Below are 23,409 nucleotides of genomic sequence, written 5' to 3'. Positions count from 1 at the left end.
TTTTTAATTTATATATTAAATAGTATTAATTTATATTGTTTTTTATAATATTATTAACTATTTAGATTAATTAATAATATTATAAAATATATAAACTAAATGATATTAAAAATTTAAATATATTAGAGAGAGTAAATTAAAATTTAACCATTTTAATAAATAATAATAATAATAATAATAATAATAATAATAATAAAAGAGGAAAAAATAAATTATTGAGGTGCATACTTAATGGCGTTTTTCAAAAACGCCGCAAAAGATATGATTTAACGTCGTTTTCATCATAAAACGCCACAAACATCTCTTAATAGATTGAAAACAGCTTTTAGAGCCCCAAGTTCCCTTTACTTTCCCCTATTCAGATTACCCCAACGTCTGACTCCCCAAACCTTGAATCTCCAAATCCCCTAAAATTTCCCCCAATTCAATATACTCAAATCGGTTTTCCAAAATCCCCAAATCAAAATACCTTTGATTTTTGTCGAAGTCCCTTTGATTTTTTTTTTTTTTCATTTTCATTTTCATTTATCATTGAAAGAAAATAAAAGAGGAAAAAAAACGTTTTGATAAACTTGAAGAAGAGATGGCAAAATTGTTGAAGCCAGCATCCTCCGATGAAGAACTGTACAATGCTTTGAGTTCATTGAAGAAGAGCGAATGAACGCTCATGTCAACGGCGAAGAAGACGATGAGGAGGAGATTGAAGCTGTTGCTCGTTCCACCGACGCCTCCGACAAAGATGATGACGCCGTCCCTGAAGAAAACGCGGATGATGCTGATGATGTAGTTTTACGATGCTGATGAGCGGTTGAAGTATCTTTTGCAGTAGACAGTTGTCTGAGCAATAGTTGCTGTTGGTGCACCTCACCTTGCTTGATAATAATTTATTTAATGTAATTTGAAGGTGTCAGTTGCATCACGTAAAGAGCATTTTTGGTATTATTCAAGTATAAACCTAAAAATTTAATGGTATGGGCAGGGATAAGTCTTTCTTTAATACTTGGTAGCAAGCACCACAACCAACACCATTGCGGTAGAGGTCAGATACTGCCGATACATCTCCACCATTTATTGTTGCTCCAAAGGAACCAAAACTGCATGCGCCAACTGAATTCAATTTAAAGATGTTAGCCAAGTATTTATGTTGGTGCTATGCACAAGAAAAGGTATGTGCATTCCCTCTATCCCTTACCATCTGTTCCCTGTTCATCAGAGTTTGGGTAGTATGCTGCTCGTGAATGAGTGAAATAGTTGCTGCATGTTTCACAACTTTGATCCTCAAATTGGTTTAATGGCTCTCGAAAGAACAATTGAAGTGTAGTACCTTTCTGTAGTAATTAGGGTCGACCTATCATTCCAACTCAAGGCAATGGCTACTGGCAATGCTTGGATTTGTAGTCTGCACATTGTAATTATTATTCTGGAATGTGATCATCTCTTAAGTCTTTACATGTCATGGGATCATGGAAAAATTCAATTAAGGTCTCAAAGGCTGAGCTTTTCAGTGAGACTTCAGTGACTATATTTGTAATACTACTCGTCAAGAGTTTGAGAGATTGGTTGTCAGCCTTTTTGTTTAGACATAAGTACAGAACTATGCAACTGTTGTACTTTGACTTATTAGCGGGCAGGAAATAATGACTTCAATTTTGGAACTTGCAAATGATTGAGTTTCATGTATAAGTAGCGGATACCCACTTGCATTCTAAATGTGCATTTGGGGGGCCATCTAATATATATTTGGCATCTTCAAAATTATGATTTTCTTACTGCGAAGCACTGTTCAAATTTCATGTGGAGTGTAATGGATACTGAATTGCAGTTCTGGCCAATTGTTTCCTTATGTAAAGTTGATTGAGACTGACATGTAGCCTTTGCGGAAGGTAATATAGATCTGCCCTAAATGTCCTTTACTTGAGCCAACCAGAAATACTCTTTTGTTTGTCTAAACCATATGCAAAAAGGAATAAGAAGTTACAATTTCAGTAACTTGTGTTAAATTATTATGGAACTAGAGGCTACTGTTTTGCAAACACTGGGCAGAGCTTTTGGATTAAGGTCTTGCTTCTGTTAGAAATTTTTTCTTTTCTTTTGTAGCTCTAAGCAGTGCCCTTTTCCTTGAGAAAGCTTCTTTGATATGCTCATTAGTATGAGAAGATGCACTGAGGACTGAGAACTAAAACATTCTTGCGTCAAGAATGACAAAAAAGACTAGAATGGGAAATACATCTTTCTGCTTGAATGAGCTATAGCCTAGACCGTTGACGGAACTGGTTGTATAAATTTCAGGATGCATTGGGTCGGATAAGCCATCTTTTGAGTCATAATCTACTGAGTGAAAACAGTTTAATATGCTTATGTTATACACTTTGGGATTATCAAAGAATGATGAACATTTCTATATTGTGTGAAAAAAGGGTGTGCACAATATTCGTATTCAAGGTTATACCATTGTTGCAGCTTGTATTTGTCTGCCTTTTTTCCAATGTCTGAAGAAAGACTGGTTTATTAAGCTTTTAGAATTCTTGATGCAAGTGTGCTTGTTCAATGCCTCTGGGGGCATATGCACCTAGGGGATTTTGAATGTGTGCTCCGGAATTTATTCTTATTAGCCTATTTATACACTGCTTTTTTGCTGTTGCTTTCTGCTATCCTGCCGCATGCAAAACATATGTTAGTTGACCCTGCAGTTTGATTTCTTTCTTGGAGATTCTTGCTTAATCTATATGTATGATTTTCATTTATCAACTTCTGTTTTTATGTTTATAGGAAATGTCTGTTCCTTTAAGAAGCAAAGTTGTGAAAAGGATCAAAAGGGATTGAATAGAAAGAGCCATAGATGCGTTAATGAGCAAAGATTACAAAGAAAGCAATTGATATAAGGTGGTAGTACATGCAATATCGGGGTCTGCAGCTGGAATTTATAGTGAAGCAAGCAGCCACAATATCTTAATTTGGTAAAACTTTTGCCAACTTTGACATTCTGTAAATAATATTTAGTGGAATTCTGTTAGGATATTTTCTTGAAGTTTTTTATTTTAGCTAAAATTTTATTAGCTTTTTATATAATTTTTACAGTTTCTTTTTTGTAAAAAGTTTGGTCTTCTAAAAATCTTTCCTGTCCCAAACTCAACAGGTAGTCAATAAGCACTAAAACTGATTTTTCACAGTTTTCTTCTTCTATTTCAGGTATGTTAAGCTTCTCTTTTACCCTTTTTTTTTTTTATTTTCTGTAAATTTTTGCTACTTTGGGTCTCCTGTAATATAAATTTCTTCATTTTCTTTCTTTTTTTGCAGCATTTTCAACAGCTACGTACCATGGTTTTCAATAGGTTTGTCTTACTCTTTAATAATCTACTTACATAATGTAATTTATATCTTTTAGTTTGCCTGTCCTAATATCTTGATTTAACTTGTGCACTTAATAGCATTGGATATCGATATTTTATTTGAAAGGGCCAACTAAAATTATATATTTTTCTATTTTTGTTTCTGGTATTTCTTCAAAATTGTATATATAAAAGATATATGCAAACAATATATCAATTAAAAAATAAAAATCTCATGAAATGCATTAGGTTTAGCTATTCATAAATTTCAAATCTGTTATCAATTTATTCTTCATTATGAAATTTCAATAAGCAAAACTATCTAGTTTTAAGTTTTGTAAAAAGAAAAGTTTTTCATAAGCGGTTAAGATAAGTTGATTTATCTAGCACTAAACAGAGACATCAAAAAGAACATCTGAATTTTGAGAAAAAAACAGAACTTTTAAGATATTCATATGAAGGCAAGAATATATTTATATATATTTGAAAAAAAGCTTCTTAACAAAAAAATTGGCTTTGTAAAGGCTGTTGGTAAGTTGTAACTCAAATGATTAAGCAGGAACATTGAAAACAATCACAAAGATATTTAAAAGATTGAAATATATAAGAGAAGTTATTTTGAGAAACTAGGAAGTCAAAATTTTTCTTTTCTTATCGTTGTATGGTTATGAGTTTAATATATGTTGCAAGCTTACTAATCTTTTATTTGTAAATAAAGATCAGTGGATTCATGAATAGATTAACAACAATTGACATTTTTTCCTATATGCTGACACTCAAACTCTTTTGACATTTTTTCAAACCAGTACTCTCCAAGCTTCACCATTGATTCATGCTTGTTCATGAGTAATTGAGTATATAAACTTTCTTTAATTTACGACTTTTTGGTTCAAGTCTAATTTTTGTTGTATATAAACATTATTTATATCTGCTTTATTTTATATACTGGTCCTGTTCCATGGTCATCCTCTTTATTCATTATAGGTTCCTTACAATCTCATTTAAATATTTTGATTTGCTTGTTTGATTTTTGTTATAATTTAGATTGATTTGAATTCAAAATTTCGGAAACCAAAATATTTTGGTTTGATGTGATTATTCCTTGAAACCAATCCAAACCAGTCCATACTCATCCTTAGACTTAGCTGAAATCATTGCTTAGTTTTAATAGGTTAAAACACAATAAATTAGAATTTGTGAATTGTTTCTTTATTTTTTTTATTAATCATTCATGATTACATTTATCTCTTTAGGAATTACTTGAGTTAGGGGAGAGTGTTGGAACACAAAGTCGGGGTCTCACCCAAGAACTTATTTCATTGCTACCTGTTTCAAAATACAAGTGCAGCTTATTCTCAAGGAAGAAATCAAGGACAGAGAGGTACTGCTTATGCTTCAACTTTGTCTCGTTAAAATGTGATTTGCTTTTATCAGCTGCTGCTTTTGGTCTTCCACAGATTTTAAATTGAAATACTCAACAACCCTTGTTCATCTTGGCATAAGTTTTATATGTTAATTTTTTCCCTTATGCCACTGTTTTAAGAGATTGGATATGTACTTGGCTGTAATGGAGTTCCTCGAAATTCCAAACCAGTAACATTTCTGATTTTGTGATCATTAACTCCATAGTAGAGCCATTAATTTCATATCCGTATCCTCATGTGTCCTATACTTGCACGTTGAAGTGCTTTTGCATTTGGAATATCTTATATTTTACATGGGAATGGATATTCAAATCTTATATTTTACATGGTTATGATTTAAGTCCTTATTTCATTTAAGTAACTTCATTATAATATCTTATTTTATTGATATCTTTATATTTAATCTAATTTTTATTATTTATTTTAGTTTTGATTCTAAATTTTATTTTTATTTTAATATTTAAGATAACTTGAGTTCTAACTTTTAGATTTTAATTGTGTTATCAATTTAATATTTTAAATTTTAAATTTGAATTCATTAATTTTTGTATTTAGTTTTAAAGTTAAAATTTTAATAGAAAATTTTTATATTTATATCGTGGATATTATTCTTCTCAATATTTTGATAATGAATTTTAGATTTTTATATTTATCATGACCTTTATAATATTTTATAATTTTTTAAAATTTAATGACCTTTAGCGGCGTTTTTTAAATAAACGCTGTAAAATTTAACGGCGTTATCTATAGCGGCATTTTTTGCGGCACTTGTAAAAACGCCACTAATAGTTTTAGCGGCGCTTTTAAGCGCCCCTACAGACCTTAAAAAACGCCGCTAAAAGTCAATTTTGCTGCAGTGATATAGTAAAATTAGGGTACGTTCTTACACTTTTGCTTTTTTTTTTCCACATTCGTAATCTAGAGTATAATGGCCATTGGGGTCGTATTTGGAACTCGAAGTGGCCTCCCATGGTTAAACATTTTGTCAAGTGTTGTTTAAAAGTTTTTGTACCATGTCAACTTTGTTTAATTAAGAAAGGTTGTAGTGTTGACCCCTTGCTCGCTGCTAGTTTTTGGAAGATATGAACCTTGTGTTTTTAATGTGCAGCTATGTCGTTGATGTATGGAATCTTGCAGGGTTTAGCTATGTTTTTTTACTGTTGAATTGGTTGTTGACACTATGGTAGGTGTGACTTCTGATCATGAACAAAGCAGATGGTTTACAATCCTATGGAGTATATGGAAATTTTGAAATTTGTTTATATGGCAAAATAAAACTGTTTGGGGAGCATTGTTGTGCATTTTGCTAATGATTTTCTACTTCAGTAAGACACTTCTAGGGCATATTTGAACTAGTCCAGCTGGGATTATTGCATGCTGGCGGAGGTACAATTTGTTAAACTAAACTAGAGCCTAACTGTTTGAAATGCAATATCAACACAACATGTATGGCAGCAGACACTGTGACTACTTTTGGTACGGTCCTTCACGATGCCGAGGGGCGTTTTGTAGTCAGCTTGACTGTTTTCTTCTCGGTACTATATGATCCACTTATGGCCAAAACACTGCTCATCCGAGAGGTTCTCTCTTGGATTAGTCAAAAAGGTGGGACAATGTTCATGTTGAGTCAAATAGTAAGGATGCTATTACTTCACCGAATGATCAAATTTTGGGAATATGTGAATATTGTTTAATTTTGTGCAATTGTTTACATTTGAAAGTATATTTTCAATGTTTGTCCTTCCATTAGACACGTCAAACTATTAATAAGACGACTCATAGTCTGGTTAGAATGGCCTTATCCCTACTTGAATTGTACATCTTTTATTTCTCCTTCTTGTCCTTTTTATATTTTATGTTTCAAGCAATGTGTGGATAACTTTACAATTGAAATGACTGTTTAAGACTAAGTGTAAGAGGTAAGCCTGTTAGCTTGAGTTTTGTGCAATTCTCATTTAATTTAGTGTTGACTGTTTTACTTTTTTTTTTTTATAGTTTTAATAATAAGCCATTTACTTTTAAAATAAAGTTTTTGACTCAGTGTTAGGAGTCAATTGAAAATTAATTTAGTTAGGGAAATTACAAAAGTACCCTTTTATAATTAAAATAAATTATATTATTCGAGAGTATCTTAGTTTTTTGTTTTCTAAAAATCAATAAAATTTGTATGTGATTAGATTTAAAACCACACCAATTATATTAGTAAAATTTTAAATTTATCACTCAATTAAAATTTTATCTTAATGTATTTTATATTTTTTTATTTTAACATGCACAATTTATTACTTTTATTGGTTGTATATATAACTATACTATTTATAAAGTACTTTATTAAGTTGGTATTACTCATCAACTGAATTTATTAAGTTGGTATTACTCATCAATTGGATTCTAACTCAATTAGGGAATTACTAAAGAATTATTTTATAAATTAATAAAAATTATCCGTAATTTAAATTTGAACCAATGACATGAATATAATTTTTTTATCATTTAAGTTAAAGTAATTTTTAGTTTTAATATAAAACTTTAATAAATATATTTGTTATATAAATTTATGTTATTTGACATATTTAATGTGTATTTATTATTAATTAGATTTATTTACTATATTAAAATTTTTATATAATTAGAAAATAATTTAAATATATTTTAATTGATACGTAAGGGTACAACATCTTTTAAACCCTAAAGTTTTTGTTCATTTTTTTGAAAAGTTTTCTCTCATTATCTTCCTCCAACCATTGTCCATCTCCTCTCTCGTCTCTGCAAATCAGTTTTTTTCTTTCTTTTTCTTCTCTTCTCTCACCGCCCTGTCCGCTGGTACTGCGCCCCAAATTGCCGAGTCCGGGTGACGAAGGCTGCAGCATTCCTTATTTGATAATACAGCTGAAATGAGAGAAGGCTATTCAATACTTCTTGAACTTTCTGATGTTGACCCTTTCTTTGACAAGAAAAAGGTTAGAGAAAACAGTAAACTTGTTTTAGTCTCTTTCATTTTCTTTACCAAAATAATTTGATTTAGGGATTTCCTTTCAAGTGTTACTAGTAGTAATCGTTACTCTCTAGAGTAGTAAAGATGAATAAAATGTGAACTTTGGCAGTATGCAGCAGCCTCCATTTTAAGCGTGTATGGTGTATCTGATTTATGTTTATCAGATACGTTTAAGTAGAGAAATATAAACTAGACTGACATGTAATAAAGTTTCTAAATTAGTTGATGATGAAAATGTTCTATGTTAACAAACTGTTCTTTCCCATGTTTGATAGATATTACTCAATGATATGGGATTTGATGTCAAGGAAATTGTACATAATAAGAGCTCTTTGGATCGTGATTCACTAAGTACTACTTTGAATCAAATGCTACAGATAGCTAGAATCATACATTTAGATGAGGTAAGTTGCTAATTTCCTATTTCTATCCATTGGTATTTACTGTGAATGTGAAGGAATTTTTTTTTTTAAATTCTTTCTTGCTTCAACTTGTAATCTCCTTTTGTGAGATGAGGGTCAAATAATTTGATGAACTTTCTCTTCCTCAGGGATCATTCTTCCCTTTTAGCTTTTACTTATGTATCTTGATTATGTAGTCTAATCAAGGAAAATAATGTGGTGTGGTTTAGGAAGAAAACAACAGTAATCAAAATATTTAGAATCGTAAACTGAGTTAGAAAGAAGCTAGAACTCTAGAAGACGTAGGGTTATAGAAAACCTCTAGTTTCTATTACTTGAGAGATAATAATATCTAGTAATTAGGCACACGCATTTATGTACGTAATGAATTAATTTTGAAGTATTAATATCAGTCTTTTCTTAAAAGTTTATGATAATTTTTTACTTGACTTTAATTTTAATAGATAAAAGATAAATATATTAATAGTTATGTGCTACCATGCATACAATAAAAATGTAAAAAGTAACTTACCTCAATGCCATATGTATGGAGAGGCAAAAAGGGAATAATTATGGAAGATTAAAAAGTTTGAATGTTGTGAGTAGTTGTTAAAGTTGTGCAAAGTAGTAGTTTATTCTGTAAGTTAGTCATTAATGAGTTCTTTTTTATTCAAAAAAGAATAGTTAAAAATTATTGAATTACTTTTATAGCCTATTTTCATTATCTATACTATTACTTAAATTTAACTTTGTTGACATTTTTTCAATTGAGTTGGTGTCTGGTTAACTAGTGATGCCAATTAATTCACACTTGGCATGCTTGATCCTTATTAATAAATGATCATAAATGGCATGAATTCGTCCCACCGAGGACAACATTTAGAGCCCAAGCATCAAGTTGATTGTCAATTAGCGCTGTTGCAAATCTGCCAAAACCAGCTTTCATGTTCAATACATTTCTGAGTTGAATTTTCTTTCAATGTAGAGCATTGACATAGTTTGCCACACTCTCATTCTAGTATTTTGATTCTACCTTGAAAAGTTCTTTTCTAGCTACTAGGAATCATTTTCATGTTTTTTAGTCTATTAGGTGGGTTTTACAGACAAGTAAGCCAAAGAGCAACATTTGTACCATATCCATTTTCAAGAAGTTGATTAATGAATTGTTGTTCTCCTGCCAAATTTTTTTGGTCATTAAACATGCAAGACATTTGCACTCTCGCTTTAATGTAGCCTCCTAGCTTTTTTTACCTCAAAATCTAGACCAAAGTTAACTAATTGTCTGCATATGTTGTGGACAACTCTATTACTCCGCTTCTACTTGCTTAACACATGTAACCTTTGAGCATCCATTTGATAATTCTTGTATCAAATGACCTGGCAATCTCCTTCTATACTTGGGAATTGGACTAAAGCATAGATTATCCAAGGAAACATCATCCATTGCCCATGTTCCATTAGCAGGTAGCTTATGGTACCTCACAGAATAATTCTCGAGTTGGTACAAGTGGTGAAGGGACTTGAAACTCAACTATTGTCACTTGCCAGGCTGCATTATAGTTTTTTGCTGATCCAATTGATAAGACTTCTAAAGTAATAACCCTTGAAAAACATTGCCGAACACACTAAACAATGAATTCGCATTCATGAGATAAGAAAGATAACTTAACTTGGTATATTGCATTGCAGCTCCATAATATGATGCAAATTCATTCATAAAGCACTTCCAAAGGCCATTTGGCAATAAATTTCTTTGGTGAAAGCATTGAACTATCATTACAACTTCCAATAAAACATCGTATGTTAGTTTCTGCAATAGAACAACACTTGAGATTATTCTCATTTCGATTAGTTGAATAGTGTGTGCATAGTTTAACTTTGCCAACAAGTTCATGTTTTGGCTCACAATCTAGTGACCTCATAAATGATATATTGGAGCATAAATGAGCTAGGCTAAGAGTTTTAGACAAATAATTGTTGTTCAGACAGCTAGGAAAGAATTGTGCCAAATGGTTAATAGAATATCCTCATTCATACCTCTTTCATGAATTTCATTCACTAGTAAATGACTCACACCATTAAAATCTAAGTCTTGAGCCAACTGTCAAAGTAATATGCCAGTAGTGCAAAACAATCGTGTTTGAGCAGAGTGCTTTAACTCAATCTGATAACCAATTATTCCACCAACGCTCTCCCCCTCCCCCTCCCCTTTTTTTAGGAGATTCTAGCACATCTTGTTTCTCTAGAAACCATTAGAACTTGATTTCTGAAATGACTTTCATAAACTTAGCTTTTCAGGTCGGATGCAAGTAATTTTTCTTCAAAAGATTGCATCACCTTCACATTGTTACTTGCCTCCAAACTTTCCAGTTTATTCTTGAGTTGAACATTGAGTTTTCTCTTGGTGATTTTATTGTGGAAATTGAATTAGTTTTATGTACTCCAAATCATCACCTAAAGTTATGTTTCTTGAGGTATCCAAGAGATTTCCTACTCAGCTCCAATCAACCTCTTCTCCTCCTCTGAACAACTAGAGACTCTCCTTGAATTGAATACACATCAATTTCTTCACTTTCTTTATGATATTCTTCATAGCTAGGTTCCAACATATCATAATTGTGCTCTTCTGCATGCATTTTGCCATGCGATTCCACCCTCATTCAATTCAAGGGCATACACCAACTGCTCCTCCAATCCACCTCATACCATAGGGTTTGTGGGTCTAGCATCATGAATGGGGTTTTCTTCCTTATTAAAATCAGATATATCGGTGAGATTACACTCCTATACGTCGAAGTTGTTGTGGGAACCTTTTAGAATCTCCATCTGGGTTCCCACTTTTCTTGTTGCTGCCAAGCATAAATTGTATGCAGCTATTCTTCCATTGCACATTGTATCATAGCCAATTCTTTTCTTGATCTTGATTTCTTGTTCCTCGAGCTTTAATGCATCCTACAATCGCTTAAAAGCAAACCCTAATATAAACCCTAGGATCTAGTTAGACTTTGATGCCAAAATTTGGTTTGGTTTAGGGAGAAAAAAGCAGTAATCAAAAGAATTAGGATTGAAAACGAGTTAGAAATAAATTGGAATTCTAGAAAATGTAGGTTACAGAAAGCGTCTAATTTTTGTTACAACTTATTATAATAGGCTTTCTTGCAAATAAAGTTTTAATCATGGCCCTAGATCTAAACACTAAGATGACTAATAATCCTAGCCCTCTATCTTTACATCTAATTATAAAAAAAAAAAAAATTACTTTATTAAAAAAGGGTTCCTGCACCATTAAACCAAAATTGGTGTGGTTTAGGGACTGAACAACAATAATTGAAAGAATTATGTCTGTAGAACGAGTTAGAAATATGTTGGAACTCTAGAAAATGTAGGGTTATAGAAAGCCTCTTGTTTCTGTTACTTGACGGAAATAATAATGGTAATAATAATGATGATGATGACAACGATGATAGTAATTAGGTCTCTGAATTTTTTACTGATTATTTATAATAGGCTTTCTTGCAAATAAAGATTTATTCATAGTCCTATGTTTAAACCTTAATAATAACTAGTAACCCTAGTCTCTTATTTTTATATTTAATAATTAATACATAAAACAAATAATAAAATAGCATAAATAAAAAAAGCTCCTGCGTCAAAATGGCACTAAACAGGTTGTCCTAGGGATCCTTCGATGCCAAAGAAAGTCGCATCACCTTATAGAAAAGTGAGCCTGGCCTGAAGGGGTTTGAGGCTTTTTTGTTCTCTGATACTAAGGCGCAATGCCTAGGTGAGCCTAGGCACATGCCTGGGCAACATTGTAACTAACGAGGCCACAATGCGCAATGAGGTGCCAAGAGACAGATTCACAAAGTTCCTTCAATAATATTGAACTTTGAATAAATGATGATATGCAATGGGCTTCTGGGATGCAGGTAGAACTTTATTTTGGTCAAACCGGCGGACTGGGATTTTACAGCCCCAGGAATGAGATGGAGGCTCAAAATTTCATCCTTTCACTTATCAAAAGCGCTTTATCCCATCATGTACGCATGCAAACACATGCTCTGCAAGATCTGCGAGATGCACTTATTAATAGGATTCATGAGTTAGGAACTGAGGTTAAAGTGGAGAATAAAATTGATATAAACTACCAGTGTGATAAAGAGAAGTGTTTAGTACAGTGGGCTCAAAACAGTGGTGCAAAAACAAGATTGCAGATAGCTTGTAAGTTCAAGACTAGAATTGCTTTTTAGTGATTTCTTGTTAATTAGTATCCCGGCCTTATTATGTTTTGTTTTTCCGTTTTCCTTTTATCTATCTTAATACTATTTGGACCACATAATAGTTCTTTAACATTCAAAAGAAGCTTCAATACCACAAAATGGAATTTTCAAAACTGGTTTTGAAAGAAAAGAAAAGAAAGTCCATGCTTTAACTATTGTCCTTTTCTTGCATTGGCTTTCATACAGATGTTGAAGGAGCTGGTAGAGGAGCAATTGCGATGGAAGATATGGAAGTTGGGGACATTGCTATGGAGATTCCTGCATCTATTATAATCTCTGAGGATCTCGTATATAAATCTGACATGGTATATTTCATCATTTCAATGAATATGTATCACTAGCTTATTATTAGTTTTCCCCAAGTTTGATTTAATATCTTTCAAAAAGCACCTTAGTTGAAAAGAGAGGCGTATTGAACTTGATAGATTTCTGGATATAATATGGTTATTCCAAATTGACACCATGTTATGATTCCGGTTTTTTCAGTAATCTGTTGACATAGACTCATGCAGTTAAATTGAGAAAAGAGGACAAACAATATAACCATCACCCAAAAATTTTATTGTCCCCATATTCTGACTTTTAATGTAGGAGGCAAGTAAACTCTCCATCTCATACGCAAAAGATATTACAATGTCTTATTGTTTTGTCAATAAACCATCAGGTTTATGTTCACTTATACACAGTGTAAGCTACTGTGGGGCGGCAATGACTTCATAGAACATGGCATAAATAAAGCGTAGATATTTTAATACTGGCTGAGGATTTTGCTTTATTGCAGTATCAAGTATTAGAGAAGATTGATGGAATGTCATCTGAGACTATGTCATTGTTATGGAGCATGAAGGAGAGGCACAACTGTAATTCGCAATTCAAGATGTACTTTGATACACTACCTGAAAATTTTAACACAGGTTTGACCTTAGCTGTGATGAACATCGTTGATGATATCTAGATTGTAGCAAATTGGTTTTATTTCTTTCAAATAGTTACCAGATTCTCTCTCATAAGAATAAAGTGAATGAGCTGAATGCTATTTTGAATTTAAAAATGTATCGTTTTGTATTATTTTGTTCTTGAATTTTACTTCGTGAGGAAATTTATTGATGCTGATGACTAATCTTTCCAAACATGGTCTAATGTAGTAGAGTCACTGTCTCTGTAATATTTGTCATCTGTTCTTATTTCTCTATTCAATTGTGAAGGCAAGAACCTTTTCAATGGACCCTGAAAGAAAGAGCATCGTCTTGGTGGGGTCATAAAAAATGTTCCAGGTCTCACCAACCAACTCTTGTACAATAATTGTTCTGAGAAGCGATATAAGATGGCAGATGGTGATGGAAGTTGTATATATCACCTTTACCTACAGGATAGGAGGTCGATACTGTTTTGATAGATGCAGGCTTATGAATTCTTTTGTTAACCTGAATCAGCCATTGACTTCAGGTCCCCCCACCTGGGTGGGAAACCACTTTGACTATAGCGACCCTCAGAAAGAATAATATGCACTTTCCCTCAAAAGGAGGAGCACACCAACTCTACCAAATTTTTAGCCTTGTTATAATGATACACTTAAACCTGGCTAATGCTGAATTTGACCAAGGACCAAACAAGCTTTTTGTGCCTTGTATGGCACTCTGAAACATGTTAGCAATCTCTTCTTTGAGGAGTATGAGTAGGTTTTTGAAGTGCTTTGTACTAAGCAGACAAACTAATTGGTAGTGTTTACATATTTCATCTACTGCCCTGAAAACATTTAGTAATTCCAGATAGTGTAGTGGATGCTTCAGAACCCAGGGTAAACCCTTTCAACAAGAATTTGCTCCATTTCATTGCCATAGACTGCATTACCAGCATCATTAGCCAAGAGATAATGTCGAAAATTGCATCTTTTACATATTATACTACAATATCATGGATTCTTGTGGGATAATATGAAATTATATCACTGAACCATGGATAGTGTAGATGCTGTTTCTCTTTGCCTTCCCTTCTTTCTTTTGTTTTCTTATTTTATTTATTAATTTCTCCTAGTCAGAACTAACTGAATAATCTGGAGCTAAAGTTTGTTCTGAATCATGTATGCAGTAATTAGCTAGAAGGAATCTAAAATACTTGCACAAGAAATGAGTAGTATTAGCTGTTTTATCTGTATGTGATAATGAAGTTTTACTGCCTTTGATACCAAACTTTCTGTGCTCTCTAGGATATGCTATTAATGATAATTTGCAATAAGGATGAGGAAGAAGCATTTCTTATATCAGACAGTCAGGGTGGAGGAATAGCCCTGGTTTCATTTTATTGATTTGGAAAATTTTATAAAATAAGACAATGCAACACAAGACATTCAAGACATTGTGCTAACTCTCATTTTCATTAAATGTTCATTAGCAAACCCATATTCTGTAAATCAGTATATCCTAATTATTGATAATGATGTTGATTTTGAAATTGAAGATCTAATAGATTCAAATATAGAAGACACCATCTTTTCCCTTTTCCTGTGACTTGATTGTATAAATTAATAAATGTTTTAACCTTACTCAAAGATAGTAATAGTGAGACTAATATCAATTTTATGTGCAATATGTATAGTCCTATATATTATCTTTTTACCTGTTTTAATGTGGAAGATGAATTTCTAATTTCCTGACCTCAAATTTCCACCACTTCTTTGTCGTACAGGATTGAGCTTTGGAGTTGAAGCAATCATGGCTTTGGATGGAACTTTGCTATTTGAAGAGATAATGCAAGCAAAAGAGGTTATCCTTTATTGAACTGTCCAATATGTATACTGAGTCTACCTTAGAGTTATGGCTTTCTTTTCTGATGGGAATAGGATGAGGAACTTGTGGAAAGGATCTAGATGTTAGAGGAGGTGTGCATTTTGGTTTTTGATGACTTTAAGCTATTATTTTACTCAACATTTTGTGGCATCATATTAAAATTGGATCGCTCTAACTAGTTTTAGGCTGGATGATTAATAGTGTCAGAGCTTCAGTTTCTTCTTGCCTTATTTGTGTCTTCTGCATGATAAGCTTATTTTCCTTAGTTGATTTATGAGGCATACACATGTGGCGTTATTTCTATCACATGGTATTTTCATTAGTTACTCTATTAGGCATACAAAGGTGTTATTTCCATCACTTGTTATTTTGCCTTGATTGGATTTGTGCATCTATAGCCAAGTGGTTTTAAACTTTGAATACATAACTATTGTCTAAGTGCCTTCTAAGTACCTATAGACGTGGTTGATTTAAGAAATATATTATGTTCACCTAACTTCATTAATCTTGTAATATTAATTAGGGTAATTCAGGAAACTGTAACTATTATCTATGATAAATGCTTTATGTTGAGAAATGTTAACATTTTTCTAAATATAACGTATGACCTTTCTTCCTTTTTGGTCTTTCCCAAATTTGCAGCATTTGCGTGTTCAATATGATGAGTTATTTCCTGCGTTATCCAAGGATCATCCTGATATATTTCCACCTGAGCTCTATACATGGGAGCAGTTTTTATGGGCTTGCGAGCTCTGGTATTCTAACAGCATGAAAATTATGTTTGCTGATGGAAATCTGAAGACTTCCTTGATCCCTGTTGCAGGCTTCCTCAATCATTCTGTAAGTCACTCAATTTCTTGTTATTCACTATCCATGATTTGTTATTTCATTTGATGCTAGATGATTAAGGTACAACTTGAAGCTATAAGAGATGGTCTTGTGTACTGTTGAACTTCACGAATTAGGAAGAACCTATTTGGAAGGAGTTTATCAATTCTTAACATACGAAGTGCATATGTATCTTGAACTATGCTTACCTTTGTGGTGTTTGGCTGTTTATCAAATTTTCCCTAGTGTTGTTGTTACTTCAACAACTATACCAGTTGTTCAGCTGTATGTACTAGTACGGACAATTTTAGTTTTTCCTTAATTATTTAGTTTGCTATTATATGTTTTTCTTAAACTTGTCTTTGCGACCATTTTAAATAGGCACAATCAATTTTTAACCCAAAATATTTAGGCTTTCAAAATTTTCTGTCTTACGTGTATATATTAAGATTCACTCTTATCTGATTTGCATCCTTTTATAAGTTTTTATTCTAGTTGATAATCTGGTAGAGGGTATGGTTCTTTACAGTTACACCCGCATATAGTTCACTATGGCAAAATTGATTCTACAACAAATTCCTTGAAGTTCCGTCTTTCAAGACCTTGCAGTGTTGGGGAACAATGCTGTCTTAGTTATGGAAATTTCTCTGGTTCACACCTAATTACCTTTTATGGTTTCTTACCACAAGGAGACAACCCTTATGATGTGATTCCATTGGGTAATTTCTTGCATCCCCTACATATGTTAAGCATATTTGAGGCTATATTTAACTCAGTTTGTATTGTATATACAGATTCTTATATAGTACATGTATATGATTTCTAATGGATATGTAGACTTTCTTTTTTTGACTCTCGGGCCCGTGCAAACTTACACCCTGAGGGCTCATCATTTTGCAAGCAATAGTGTATTCCTCGAATAATCTATTGAGCCTTATTTTGGTGCAGATTTTGAGGTTGACCAAGTTGACACCATGGTGGAATGCCCTTTGTCCAACTGGACCACTCACATGGTCCGGGGAACCTGGCTTTCAGAGAATCAAAATATCTTTTATTATGGTTTACCATCTCCACTATTAGACTGTCTACGAAGTGCTCGGAGTCAGATGCCATTCACTAAGACCCTTGTAATCTCCTTCCCTTATTTCTGTATTCTACATATGCCATTATATATTTATTGTAAAGTTTTAGCATCTCATGTGGTTATCTTCAACATAATGCTTTTCTTTTTCAATTATTAATCACAAAATATTGACATATTTGAGTTATTTATACTTTTTTGGGGCCCTCTCTCAAGATAAAAGCAAACATGGAAGTTGATAAAGAAGTTCTTGAAGATCTACAGTCCACATTCAATGGCATGATGGAAAATTTAAGTGACGTGGATTCTGTTGATAGGTAAAGAAATCCCAAGCTCTAAATCAAGCATTTATAAATTCATGGCAGCTGAATCTAATTTTCAATACATGAAAAGTATATATATTGATGATTTTCTGTTCCATCCATGCAGGGAAAGTAGCAGTTGGGATGTGAAGCTGGCATCACAATTTAAAGAGATGCAAAGGAGGATTGTCTCCTCGATTTTAACTTCTTGTTCAACAGGTATAAAGCTGGTGGAACACGAACTGTCTAAATGCAAGGCTGAGGAGTGAGGAGAAGATATCACCAGGTGAGCTGGCTGCTATTTGTTGCTCCTGACTCCATGTTGCACTTGTGGCATTGGCATGACATCTTTCTTGCACTGCAAAGATCTTGTTAATAGCCACACTGATAACTGCAATGACCATCTGGCGCTCAGAATTTTGATGATATAAGCAGCATGATATGAGTAATGGCCTGGTATGATTAATTTTCAATGTTATCATGAATGAACTTACATGGTCATTTGAGTGTATTGGATTGGATGAGTTATATATGAATAGTTAACTTATTTATGTTGTCTGAATGTTGGGATGGAGAAAAGGAGCAAAGGCATAGAATAGCCTCCTGAGTTGTGAAAGGCATTAAGCCGTTTATTAATTGTTTAGTCCGGGGAAAGATATGGCCTTTCTATTGGGGCAAGATGCGGATAATTTTGCCCTAATATTGGTGGATTGGTCGTGCACCCTCTACTATTTTACTTTCAATGCAATCATCAACGCCATTCATATATATATATATACACACCTGTATATCGAATTATTATTTTATACAGGTTTAAATGATGGCATGTACCAGGGTCAGTATTTGGCACGTTAGTAGTGAATTTTTTTTAACCTTACAAGTAGGGCTAAAAATTGTCATACATCCCATTTCTTATATATATATATATAAAATTTTTCTTTTTAATTTTTACTGTGTCTATGTCACAACGTTAATTCTGCATGTGGTGTTTTAAAACTCCAATGATAGTATATCAAATATTTTCATTTAAAATATAAAAAAACAAATAAATAGGACACATGTAATCATTTTAATCTTGTTAATTTTTTAACTATGGTAGTCTTTGGTGTTTTCTCATTTTATGATTTTATTAGAATGGTTCTTTGGAATGTAATTGTTGAGGATAGTGACCATATTTTGCCAATTAAATTCTCAAAAAAAAAAAAAAAATTCATACGCTACCTAATAATGATAATAATGATAATAATCTTATATAATCAAAATGGTACTTAGTAAAGAACTTGAACAAACTAAACTTTCCTCAAATGAAAACCAAAACATAGTTTTAGAAGAGAGGGTGATTGTTGGAAATCAAAGATTGGGAAGGTGGGTGGAAAGGAAAATAGATTTAGTTGAGCGATTTGACAACTAGCATGGCAAAGCAGGGTTCATATCTGAACCCAAGGCGTCGGCCAACAGTGAGTTTTTTGTTATCATAGAAAAGGGTGGTGTCGCAAAGTAAAAAATAAGGTCGAGAAAAGTTCAACTTCAATTTGTAAAAGGCTTTGGAGTCTTCATCGAATAGAAGAATGTCAATGGGTTTGCCATTTTCCAAGTCCTGCACCTCCTTCTTCTTAAGCCCTGGAGCAATGTACTTTTTGACTTCATCCACAAGCACAATTATGTCTCCCTTTTGGTCCAAATCTGCATTGCATATTATTCTTTCGAATTCCCAATCCTCTCTCCCAAACATGGATTCCAACAACTTATCACTTTCCTCTGGACTCATTGTTTCAGTTAATAATTCCTTGCCTTTCACTTTGCAGTCCTTCAATTGAGCAGCTAAGTTCAATGTGAAGCAAGGCTAGGCATCTGCCATTCCACACAAATGGATATTCATTTTCAGTTGAATGAAATATAAAAAATAATCAGATTATGTTTAATAAACAGGCCAAGCATCCAAAGTATAGACATTTAACACAATAACAATGTATCAAGACTATTTGTATTCAAATTTAAGAATATGTGGTTAAACATAGCATCCTGAGATTTTCTCAATTAAAATTTTATGATATTTCTATTACTAAAAGAGATTACAAAATTAGTTTTATCAATAAATTTACTTAACATGTTGATTTCAAATAAATAAATCATTTATTCTCATTTTTTTGTTCAATTAATTTCTTTCATAAAATGATAGTGGCCTCTTTCTAACCTCACCAATGACATCCAAAATTTCCAATGAAGATAACTTAAAAAAAAGATGAAACTAATAGTAAATTGCTCAGTGAGAAATAAATTTGAATACTATGTCAAACAATTCAAATGTAGATTTTTAACGTCTGGCCTTAGCTGAAATGTTGTTTGTTTCTTTCGTAGTATTGAAAAAAAAATGGCCATAATGGCAAAAAAGGAATAAAAATGTAGGACATATATGAGAAAGTCTTGTGCTGAATAGGATTTATTTTCATGGACTATTTCCTTGATATTCAAACGAATATCACACCATTTTGAGAAATCATTATATGAATAGTTCATACCACTTTTGTAATAATCCCATCCAATTATTATATACCACATCAATAAAATTTTTCAACCCAAATCTCTTTCACACTAGCCTTTTTTTTTTTTTCTTCCTGAAATCATATCTGCAGCAACAATTAAAATGAAGGAAAAATTGATAGAAAAGATGATGAAAAAGTTCCTCAATCCATATCTTGAAATATAAAAAAGTTCATTCTAGCAGAAACATTTTCAAAAGGAAAAAGAAATGAGCAAACTCTGTTTGCAACTAACAGTAGTAGCCCTTATTTATTGAATACAATTTTGTCTACACAATTTTGCATAGGGTAATTATTAGGTTACCAAATGTCGAGAGAAAATATGGTTTTCTCACAAAAAATAGGGTAATTATAGGCAAAAAGCAAAAAAAAAATTGCCTTCTTTTTCATCATCTCTCCTATCAATTATACATGAAATTTGAAAGGATTTCACTTCAATTAACACTCTAAATATCATAAAGAAACCAACTCTTCAACGACAAGTGATTTTAATTTAACTTTAATGTCAAAACCGAGAGTTTGATTTTGACAATGATTGATTATTAAAATTGGGATTTCTTGTTTATCTTCTTCTGTTTGAAATGGGAGAAGTTTCAGACACATTCTTTTCCCAATTTTAGTTGGTGTTGCAGATATGCTTTTAAGGAAAAAAAAAAAAAAAAAAACACTGATATGTAAGAGACTTGTTTCAAATGTGATGTGGGTTGAGGTGGCTGTTGTTCATCCATTTTCAAATTAAAAGTGCCCCCGACAAGTCATGCGGGTGCTTCCAAAGGATGTTTTGGCAATTGAACTATGTTAATACTAACATCAATGGTGAGAATTTATGACAACATATAGCACTAACATCAATAGTGAGAATTCATGACAACACAGAGCATATGCATTGATGTCTTACTAAAGACAAACCATAAATATTGTGTTACATAGCTTTGGAATCAAAATATATACTTCACTAATCCTTTTCATATAGATTTCGCTTTACAACACAACAAAGAAGTATTACAAATAATAAGTTAATGGATGAGGTGATGTAAATAACAGAACTAAAATATTAAAGTAAATAAAATTAGAATAAATGACCTGTTTTCGTACTTCCGGTTGACTTTAATTCCTTGAAAAGAGAATATAAAGGAAAAAAAAAATCACAACCTTAACTTTTGTTAGCAGTCATCTAGGTTTTTTATTATCCCCTTTCTACTACGATTTTAATATTTGGTGGATTTTACTAATTAATAAAAGTATTGAATGTTGTTTACAATTGTCACTAATTTGGTAATAGATTTTTATTGTCCAGATGTGTTTTGGTGCAAATATAATTAACCAAAAAAAGGAAAGAATCTATTAGGAGTTATTATTTTTTAAATGTAAAAAGATTTAGGGTAAAGTAAACAACTAGTCACTTAATTTTGACTAAAATAATAAAATATTCACTAAACTTTAAAAAATTATAACTCAGTCATTAAACTTTAGAAAAATAACAAACCAATCATCAATAACCATTTTCCGTTATGTTTGTAACGGAAAGCTGACCTGTCATCCCATGGTGTAAACGACCTCAATTTAAGAACCCTAGTTGGGCTGGGCAGTAGAAGAAGAAGAAGAAGAATGGATTGTTGGCCATGATTTTGTTACAGTAGGTTCGACCGTCCATTGCGACAACCACCATTCATGGCTGTCAGTAAGCCTAGAAACCTCACAAGTTTGACAACAACGTTCCTTTTGAATTTGTAAACCCTAAAGTCAGCTTAGATTTTTCAAAATCAACATCGAAAGCTCCAAATCTAAGCCCAAATCTTGCGGTTTCTAACACTTTAACCACCACATTCTCATATATTAGATTTTAAGTTTCCTTTCAATTGTTGTTTTGGGGTGTTTTTAGTAGTTCCTGACTTATAACGCATTTCCCCTCATTTTCTTGTTCCCTCTTAGTTCCAAATCTTAATAGTTAAATAGAATCTGCTTCAGTTTGGTGTATGTCATTGCTCACCTTTTAATTTGTTTTTCTCTATTGTTTTCTTATTCTTTTTGTTCATTGCATGGGGGGTTTTGGTTTTGACCAACCAAGATAAAAGCCTTTTTCCTGACCACATGGTTTGCTTATAGGAATCCCTTTTTGGATTATCTTATCATCTCTTTTGATTAGCTCTTTTAATTAAGGTATTGTTGCTCTGATATGTGCTACTGACTTTACTATGAGTTGTTTGGGGCTTCCCATGTAAGTATGGGAAGAGAGAAAGGGTTTTACTTGAGATTTGTTGCTCAATAATAGGCTTGTTCATATTCAATTTTTCTTGTATGTATAATTGTATTACCAATGACAATTGGTTTATTGGATTTTAGATTCAAAATTCTCTGCTAAACAAAATCCCTATTTCAACAACAATATCATATCTCACATTTCAAGTTTCCAACTTCCCTTAAAAAAATCTCTCTCTATTTTTTTATTTCTCCCCAAATTGAGACCCTTCGGTTCTTCATGTCCGACTCATGTCCAGTGTGGCAAGTTAACTGGCCACGTCACCTGTTTCGTTAGGCCTTTAATAGAAAATGTTAGTAGGTGACTACTTTGTCACTTTTCGATAATGTTAGTGACTGGTTTGTTATTTTCCTAAAGTTTAGTGACTGAATTGTAATTTTTTTAAGTTTAGTGATTGTTTTGTTATTTTAACCAAAGTTGAGAGACTATCAGTATATTTTACCCAAAGATTTACATGAAATAATTAATTCTTGGGCTTTTTTTTTTTAAGAAAATGCGTTTTTCATTATAAATCAAAATGACATCATATTACATTGGTCAAACAAACCAAGCAGATAACAAGTATAAACCTTATCAGCTTATATAAAAGGGAGCACTCTGCCATCAAAGTATTCCCAGCAGTTAGCCACAGGACCTCTATGATAAGTTTGTGAGCCACCATATCTTCCAACATGTGAGAAAAAAAATTATCAAAATATCGAGCCAACCTTTTTATATCTTTGACCATTTAAAAATCCTTTTCCACCTTGACGCTAACCAATTAAAATGGCATAGAATCCAAATATTTTAGGAATGTACACAACCTCTTTAGTAGCCATTATAAAGGTTAGTATTGATAAATACAAGTCATGTTTAGAGGGAATGTATTGATATGTATAAGATAAGTATCGATACTTAAGGCTTCCATTTTGGTTCTAAGAATATTAACTTGTAATGTATCAATACTTAGACCCTTAGTATTAATGCTTAACTACCAAAATATCTTAAAAATGATTTAAAACCTTATAACATTTTGGTATTGACTCCAAAAATTAATACGGATGCATCGATTAACTCTTTATTTGGTTTACAGTTGTAGGGGGTGTTACTTGTAACTACTAGGTTGTTGGAGTTGGGTTTTACTAAGGGGATCAAATTGTGCCCAGTCCTAGATGCTTAACTTTGATGGGGCTCTTCATGGCTT

The 23,409-nt window shown here is 32.4% G+C and overlaps 1 protein-coding gene and 1 long non-coding RNA gene across 6 annotated transcripts; both read left to right on the top strand.

Annotated features, from left to right (window-relative positions):
- Positions 1–278: 278 nt before the first annotated feature.
- On the top strand, positions 279–6,560 carry LOC108465149 (uncharacterized). Of its 5 annotated transcripts, XR_008286976.1 has the most exons (7): positions 280–853; positions 980–1,166; positions 2,770–2,957; positions 3,137–3,189; positions 3,298–3,332; positions 4,583–4,710; positions 5,862–6,560. It is a non-coding gene; the product is annotated as an uncharacterized LOC108465149 (long non-coding RNA). The 5 variants fall into 5 exon arrangements; XR_001868402.2 differs by having other exon boundaries at positions 279–1,166; positions 6,080–6,560; XR_008286977.1 differs by having other exon boundaries at positions 279–1,166; positions 5,969–6,560.
- An 852-nt stretch (positions 6,561–7,412) lies between these two features.
- On the top strand, positions 7,413–17,988 carry LOC108465148 (uncharacterized). The gene is made up of 11 exons (XM_017765473.2): positions 7,413–7,713; positions 8,024–8,152; positions 12,079–12,370; positions 12,616–12,734; positions 13,211–13,343; positions 15,115–15,191; positions 15,858–16,055; positions 16,573–16,762; positions 16,992–17,170; positions 17,341–17,441; positions 17,554–17,988. The coding sequence occupies exons 1-11, from the start codon at positions 7,648–7,650 to the stop codon at positions 17,693–17,695; spliced, it is 1,626 nt and encodes a 541-aa protein (XP_017620962.1). The 5' UTR covers positions 7,413–7,647; the 3' UTR covers positions 17,696–17,988.
- Positions 17,989–23,409: the final 5,421 nt, after the last annotated feature.

The sequence above is a fragment of the Gossypium arboreum genome, chromosome 8 (assembly GCF_025698485.1).
Source record: "Gossypium arboreum isolate Shixiya-1 chromosome 8, ASM2569848v2, whole genome shotgun sequence".
NCBI classification, from domain to species: Eukaryota; Viridiplantae; Streptophyta; class Magnoliopsida; order Malvales; family Malvaceae; genus Gossypium; species Gossypium arboreum.
The sequence above is the reverse complement of the archived record's forward strand: the minus strand, read 5'-3'. Positions and strand labels throughout refer to the sequence as shown.

What these genes read in the sequence shown, in the direction of transcription:
- LOC108465148 (XM_017765473.2), top strand. Translation starts at nt 7,648, where the DNA reads ATGAGAGAAGGCTATTCAATACTTCTTGAACTTTCTGATGTTGACCCT. An exon ending in CTTTCTTTGACAAGAAAAAG is followed by an intron (nt 7,714 to 8,023) that starts GTTAGAGAAAAC and finishes CATGTTTGATAG; the next exon opens with ATATTACTCAATGATATGGG. An exon ending in ACCTGAAAATTTTAACACAG is followed by an intron (nt 13,344 to 15,114) that starts GTTTGACCTTAG and finishes TTTGTCGTACAG; the next exon opens with GATTGAGCTTTGGAGTTGAA.